Source organism: Epinephelus moara, chromosome 19 (genome assembly GCF_006386435.1).
Source record: "Epinephelus moara isolate mb chromosome 19, YSFRI_EMoa_1.0, whole genome shotgun sequence".
Taxonomy (NCBI): domain Eukaryota; kingdom Metazoa; phylum Chordata; class Actinopteri; order Perciformes; family Serranidae; genus Epinephelus; species Epinephelus moara.
The window spans coordinates 4,171,551-4,179,405 of record NC_065524.1 but is presented as its reverse complement, the minus strand read 5'-3'; the positions used below and the strand labels follow the sequence as shown (position 1 = coordinate 4,179,405).

Below are 7,855 nucleotides of genomic sequence, written 5' to 3'. Positions count from 1 at the left end.
GGACATGTTCACTGTGGGGTGTACTCACTTATGTTGCCAGCTGTTTAGATGTTGATGGCTGTGTTTTGAGTAATTTTCAGAGGAAGGTAAATCTATACTACTATACAAGCTGTACACTGACTACTTTAAGTTATATCAAAGTGTCATTTCTATAGTGTTGTCCCATGAAAAGATATAATGAAATATTTGCAAAAATGGGAGTGGTGTACTCACTTATGTGAGATACTGTACATATGGATCATGAGTGGGTGTGCAGAAAGCCATTTTGGTAGTGTGGTTTTGTGTTCTTACGTATTTTTTATGTATTTCCTCAGGAAATGAGATCAAGCAAAGATTCTGAGCCAGAGCAGAGTCCCACACACTCAATAGAAGAAGATAAGAAACCTGGCATGCTCAGGTCAAAGGTGAGTTTGTTCCTGAGTTACAGCCAGCATTTTGCAAATTGTTTTTTGAAACTTAGTTTTAATTCTTCTTTTAGAGGCACTAAGTATTTCCAGAGATTATTTGCCATTTGACAGTGGAGTGTTATGTGATCCTTATGGGCTTGATATGTGCTGGTAATGAGTATTTCCATGTTGACAGGAAAATAAACTATAAAATAATATCATCCAACTCATAAGTTCCTAATTTAATTTCTTAATCAAATAAGCACATCATCCCTTACTCTGTAAAAATAAAATGTAAGATAAATGTAAATTGAAAAAGACAGCTTTAATCTGCATAGAACTGAAGGGAATAAGCCATATGACCATTAAAGGCTCCTCTCACTCATGACTGCAAATTCTGGAAATACATACATTGTCATTTTTAACATATTGCTGCAGTAATTCAGCAGAGCTATACGCATTGTACATAGAACTATAGTATACATGCTCTGTGTCTGTAGCTCCATGTCAGCCTAGTGAGCATGGACATGGCTCTAAAACTACAAGTTCCACAAGGAGAACTCCTGTAATTTGAAAGGTTGTCCTTCATGATCATCGTTTACATTTGGGGGAATACACATATTTGCATGTCTGTGTGTTAAGTAGGGCTTGGTATTGCCACTGATTTCCTGAATCGATTTGATTTCGATTCACAAGGCCTCAATTTGATTCGATATCGATTGGGTATATTTCAGTTCAAGCACCCATTTTTGCTGGAATGTGAAAGAAATTCTCAGAGAATTAGGACTGTAAATTTTACATGGATTTATGTAAAAAAAGATTATTTTTTTTATTTTATTTTTAATTTTATATACTTTATTAATCCCCCAGAGGGGAAATTCAAGTTTTCACTCAGTTGTCATTAACACACAGGTCCGAAATACACACACATGCACAAACAGGACCTATACATGCACAAAGTGGAGAGATGTCAGAGTGACGGGGCTGCCTTGGTCAGGCGCCCCGAGCAGTTGGGGGGTTTAGTGCCTTGCTCAAGGGCACCCCGGCAGTGCCCAGGAGGTGAACTGGCACCTCTCCAGCCACCAGGCCACGCTCCGCATTTGGTCCGGATGGGGACTTGAGCCAGTGACCCTCCGGTTCCCAACCCAAGTCCCTATGGACTGAGCTACTGCCGCCCCCAATAGAATAAATTCAGAGCAGGATTAAAATTGAATATTTTACAATTAAATGTAGTTTATAGAGCAGCAACACTAAAATCAAACAGCAAAGTCACAATATAAACTTAATATCTCACGGGAAACAAATCTAAAATGTCAATAAAATCATATTTCTGACATCACAATACTGAGTGAAGTTTAGAGAGAATAATAACAGAGACATCAGTCAGTATCAGTCCTCCCGTCAGCTCTGCTCCTCCCTCTGCTGCTGAGGAGATTCACTGCCTGCAGATAAAGTTATGACTGGTAAAGTTTAAGATACGTGGCAAACTGAGCTAAACTGTTAAAACAGTTGTAGTTTCAGCTTGTTAGTAACACTTTGCTATTTGCTGAAAAGCACTCTGTGCCTGTTCATAACATAATATTAGCAGCAGTGGATGAGAGAGTGCAGACAGAGCAGATTGAAATATTGCTTTTCTGCACATTTACATGTTTTAATGTTCTTTGTTGTTGAACAGGTGTATTGATAAAGTATTGACTTTTTCCTCAAGGAGGTTTTATTGCACTCACAGTAACAAGCGTAGTTGACGTCAGTTCAAGTTATCTTAACTTTTCTGTCTACACTGCGGCATCTGTACTCTGTTTGTCTATGTATGTGCTACTGTCATTAATAATTTAGTGCCAGTGCCCGTTTACCACCGGTGAGATTTACAAGGTTGAAATTTCACACATCCGTGGGAAAAAGCATATATTAAAAGATCAATCTCAGATTTTATGAATCAATATCAGGTCATTCAAATGAAGATCAATTTGATTTGGATGAATCGATTATTTTAACCCAGCCCGAGTGTTAAGCGCAGAACTGAAGTCAGAATGTAATGAAATGGGGAAACAGCTAGCTGGGCTCTGTTTTTTTTTTTTTTTTTTTTTTGGTTAAGATATTTTTAGGGCATTTTTTGCCTTTAATCGACAGGACAGTTAAGCGTGAGGGGGGGGGGGGGGGGAGAGAGAGAGAGAGAGAGACATGCAGCAAAGGGCCACAGGCTGGACTCGAACCCGGGCCGCTGCGGCAACAGCCTTGTACATGGGGCGCCTGCTCTACCACTAAGCCACCGACGCCCCAAGCTGGGCTCTGTTTTGAGTGAAAAATACACCTAACAACATCTAAAGCTCACTGATTACAACACAGTGTTAAATTCAGCTGCATTCAGAATCAGAATCAGAAAAGCTTCATTGTCTGTCGTGACAGAAAATCGTCTTAGACGTTGCTCATACAACAAACAAAACAACACGACACGACACAACACAGAAACACACAATTCCTAAAAACCTAGTGAGATAAAAGAATACTGAAGCATAAATAATTTATACAGAGTTTAAGAAAAACTCTAAAATGTGCAATGTGGTAAAGTGCATGTGCTGGGGGTCATTTTTGAGTTATTGTTTGTTTAAAATGTTTATGGCAGTGGGGATAAAAGAGTTGCGGTAAGTGTTTTTCTTGGACAGGGGGACTTTATAGCGGCGACCTGATGGTAGGAGCTGGAAGGACTTGTGCAGGGGGTGAGTGGGATCTGCTGTGATGAGGTTGGCTTTCTGTGTGACTGCTTGGGTATGAAGTTCTGATAGTGGAGGCTGAGTTTTGCCAGTTATTTTACTTGCTTGGTTGATTCATATAGAAGCAGGAGCGGACAGAATGGAGTTTTAACTACCTGAGGACTACCTTCAACTTTTTGAGGCACAACCTCTTAGGCTGAAAAATTAAGCCAACACAGAAGTGCCAAAAGCTGCAGTTCCTCAAATGTCCACTTGAGGCTGGCTCAGGAAGCCAGTCAGTCCCCATAGACCTCCATGTTAAAATGTCCAACTTAACAGCAGAAATAAACATGTTTGCAGCCTGGTACAAAAAAAATGTTTTGGTCTCTATGGCTAATTTCAACATTCATGACAACTGTGCTGGAGTAAAAAAAAAGAAAAAAAATTATTTAACTCCCTGGGGCATTACATGCAACAAAAGAATCAATGCTGCTGTAATGTAGTATGTGTAGATAAGGGTGGGAAAAAAGCCCCATGATATGATGTTATGACAATACTTAAGTCACGATACAGTATTATTGCAATTTCAAACATGTTGCTATATGCTGAGTTTTGCAATAAAATATATTGCGATTTATCACCATTTTTCAACTGTAAATAATGTCCCCAAAAGAAAATTTTGTCTTTGAAAAGTTTTCAGTCTGTTCATCTCACTTCAATAATTTTTATTGCAGCAAAATGTATCTAGTAGACTGAAAAATGAATAGATGATATTATTCTAGTAGGCTATCGAGTTTAATGTATATTTGTAAATTCATAATTTATATAATGAAAAATTGATACTTGGCGTCTGCGTATCAATACAATATTGCCACACAAAATTATCATGATACTATGCTGTATCAATTTTTTTCTCTCTACCCCTAATCAGAGATGCTCCAGGAAGGATTAGATGTGGGATGTAAAGCTAGCAAAGCTGACAAAGAGTCCCCAGTGAGAAGCTCTGGTGACATAGCCGTTGACTTTGGCACATGGGCTAGAATGGCAGAGCTGAACTGTGACACAGCCACATGCAGTAGACACTGGCCATGACACACTACAACTATTTTATAACAAACAACAGTTTATTAAGTTATAGAGGTGTTGGTAGTGGTACTTTATAATGTAGGACAGAGCCAGGCTAGCTGTTTCCATCTGCTTCCAGTCTTTATGCAGAGCTAGGCTAACCATGTCCTGATACCAGCTCTGTATTTAAAAAACACATATGACTTGTACTCATTTTGTTATTTCACTTTTAGATTTTTTTTTAAATTGAATTTACAATTTAGGAAGAATGACGTTGAAGACATTTTTGTAGCAGTAAAACACTGTGTGTGTCTCTTGTTTCAGTCTTATCTCTGCTACATGGTTTTTCACCCTCCAGGTTTCAGGTCTGTTGAAGCCACAGTCCAGCAATCAGCATCAAGCATCAAAAGAGCGACTGTTTGGCCCGGCCAGGGCCAGTGGACTGAGGAAAAAGTCTTTGGGTTTTGGAAAGAAAACAGTTTCCTCCAATAATGAGAACAACCCTGGTGTCCAGGCCACCATCAGCAGCCTCTGGAAGAACTTCAGCTTCAAAAAGTAAATGAGAAATACTAAAGTTACTTTGTAAATTCATACAATATTTGAATAGAATTCTTATCACATTCTTAACATGATGCTGAAAATCTGGTTTTAATGGAAAAGTGCCAAGTGAACATAATGGAACATTATGGAAGTGGAAATTTCTTACAAAAAATGTTATGGCATATCATGGATGTGTCAATCATTGGGTGAGATTACACATACACTATATTGGATTTTTACTAACTTTACTAATAGTACTAGTTACTATTAGGGGTGGCCAATATATCAAATATACTCAATGTGTCGCAGCTTGTTCCATGTGGGATGTATGAATAGGCTATATTGCAAACATTGTGTCTAAATTGTCATGTTGTTGTTTTTAAGCCACTGGTGTAAGACTTGATTTGGTGTTTTGGTTCTCTTGCTCTCTCCCTCTCAGAGATACGCAAAAGAGACTCACAAACATTATACATCACACACACTCCTCCAGGTACAGCATGTGTATTATCTGTAGGGCTCCAGACTGCTACTATCCAGTCACATTTTGCAACCATGGAGCACCACTGTGACATTGCAAATGTTATTAATATATGGACTGGGGAGCTGTTAGTTTGTTTCCAGCTCACAGTGAATAAATCATCATGTTTAACAGTACCACACTAAAATTAACTTAATGAGTTTGTTCTCACTAACACAAATAAAACAACAAATGGGATAATTTAACCTTCAGGGCTATCTGTCAGAGAGACCTTTCTGGAAGAAATATTTTCATTTAACCCAAACTATGATCTTTTTCATAAAACTTCAGGAATATCTGGCCTAAAGCCCTGAGGGGAAAACAACAAGATCATTCAACAAAAGTACAACTTTCAGCACAAAAATAACTGTCAAGGTTCATTGACAAAACAATTGTTTTTTGCTAATCACCCATTATTAGTTTAAGGATGTTTACATTGCATAAACTAGCCTAGCGGCTAGCAGACATTTTTCCTCTTCTCATAGCTTAAAAAATTACATGCAGCGTTATTACTTTTCTTACTCAACGCTGGTTTAAGCCACTGCATCTCCTGACAGAACAGCACGGTTGAATTTCAGCCTGCATGCACGGTTTTTCATCCAAACATTGTTGAAACAGAGCAGCTAATGTTGCTAAAGCAAGAAGCTAGCATAGTGAGATGCTCATCCAGGCAGGTAACATTACGTCGTGTTTAATCTCGTAACAGCATTGTTTACATAAGCCATGTGCTGCTTTATTGTAGCAGCAGGTTATTTGACACGGTACAAGATAAGGACAGTTAATGTAAACTGGGATGCCAGTAACTTTGATGAGGGACACAGTTTGTAATGGAACAGCTCTAATAGCACCCCTCTTGTGTTTTTCAGGGATACCCAGAAGGTGATTCCCTCTAAGAAAGGAGAGCCCATGTCTCCTGTGAAAGACAACCTGCCGGCAAACTCACCTCAGACTGACATTAATTTAATCAGCAGCTTCTGAAAGATGCTTTAAATGTTTCACACAGTGCTAAGCGCTGTGTGTGGGACTGAAGCTTTTAAACATACCACTTATGTTAATGATTTCTTGACAAGTTGTATTTCTTAGTGTATAGTTTTTAATAAAGCAACTGGCCTGCAATAGAAGTGTATTGTGATTGGGTGTAGATTGTGTAGTAACTGATGTTGAGTTTCTAAAGTTGTATGAAGTTGGGTTGCATCACATCTTGCTATTGTCAAACCCTTCAACACAGCAGTCAAAGAACGTGTCACCAGGTAAAAATGCATATTTGAATGTTAAGTGAAAATGTCCTGCCCACATGCATGCTGAGGAATGTGGCTGGCTTCCTACGGTATGTCTTCAGAACAGTGTCAAGTATCTGCACCGGTCAGCCCAAGTACAGGCTTTTCGGTGGGTTTTAGTGTATAGAACAGTTTAAGTTCTCTCTCTTGTCAAGTGTTGTCAGATGGACTGTGTGCTTTTTTAGCTGTCAGTACGTTTACATGGACAGTTTAATTCCACTTTTAATCGGAATGAAAAGCCATTCCGATTAAAAGTGGTCATGTAAACGGTCATTCCGATTAAAAAATGGTCATTCCGATTGAAAATTAAATCCGATTAAAGCGGGTGGTTTATTCAGTTTGTCATTCCGAATGAAAGAATTTTGTGTGTATGTATACACTCATTCCTCTTTAAGTTCATTCTGGTCATTCTGCGCATGCTCGTTTCCTTGCCCTTCTGGCGCGATGACGTATATAGCGCGCATAGCAATGGGCTGCATAGCAACAGGCTGAGATAGAGCAGTCGGACTCCTTGCGCTCACCGGTTTCCATTTGCCACAGCACGGTCTTCTATCTCCCTTCTCCTCCTCAACAGATGAAGCATTAGCAGAACAAGGTTGTTGTCGTACTGCTGCTTCAAGAATATAAGCAAAACAAGCCCGAAAAAGGCACTAAGAACGGCGTCGTTAAGCATCTTGTTATCCGGAGCGAGGACTACAGTGTTTTCTTCCGGTAAACGTAAACACGTAACATCCGCCCCGCCCCCTATCCAATCAGAAACCTTCCCCACTCCAAACCTTGCGCAGACCTGAATAAAGGCGATTGAACTGATCTCCCATGTAAACCCTCATTCGGAATGAATATTTCCCATGTAAACTACCTGGAAAAACTTTAATTCCGAATGATTTCATTCAGATTTATTTTTTATTCCGAATGAGAAGCCATCATGTAATCGTAGCCATTCAACCAAAGAAAATCTCTCCTCAGGTTAGTCAGTGTAATCCTGCTTAAAGTTTGAATCTATGTCGACCCCCACCTACCTCTGAGTAGATGAACCTCATGATAAGCTCATAGAAGACTTTTCATTTGGTGACTTTAAATCCTTCACCTACCTTTTTTTTCCAATGGAGTGCTTCAAGGCTCAGTCCTTAGCCATTAATTATTCTCCATTAATGTTACTTTTAGGCCATATCATTCCGAAGTTAAATATCAGTGTCCATTTTTATGCAGATGACTCCCAGATCTTATTCTAATTTGAGTCCAATAACACAGCTGGTCAAATCACAATTCTGTCCTACAGAGTATAAACATTGGCTCTCTAAAAACTTGTGTGTGTACATATATATATATATATATATATATATATATATATATATATATATATATATATATATATATGTA

General features: G+C 38.8%; 2 protein-coding genes across 3 annotated transcripts in view; one reads left to right on the top strand and one right to left on the bottom strand.

The window, feature by feature from the left end:
- The window catches only part of exo1 (exonuclease 1), an 89,597-nt gene extending 81,820 nt beyond the window's left edge, over positions 1–7,777 (top strand). Inside the window, exons 12-14 of the mRNA XM_050070684.1 lie at positions 315–404; positions 4,500–4,696; positions 6,065–7,777. Of these exons, the coding sequence (XP_049926641.1) occupies positions 315–404; positions 4,500–4,696; positions 6,065–6,176 (399 nt within the window). The 3' untranslated portion in view covers positions 6,177–7,777. The remainder of the gene's footprint in view (positions 1–314; positions 405–4,499; positions 4,697–6,064) is intronic.
- borcs7 (BLOC-1 related complex subunit 7) overlaps positions 1–7,855 on the bottom strand; it is a 1,032,483-nt gene that overhangs the window by 890,565 nt on the left and 134,063 nt on the right. The gene's annotated exons all lie outside the window — the stretch shown is intronic.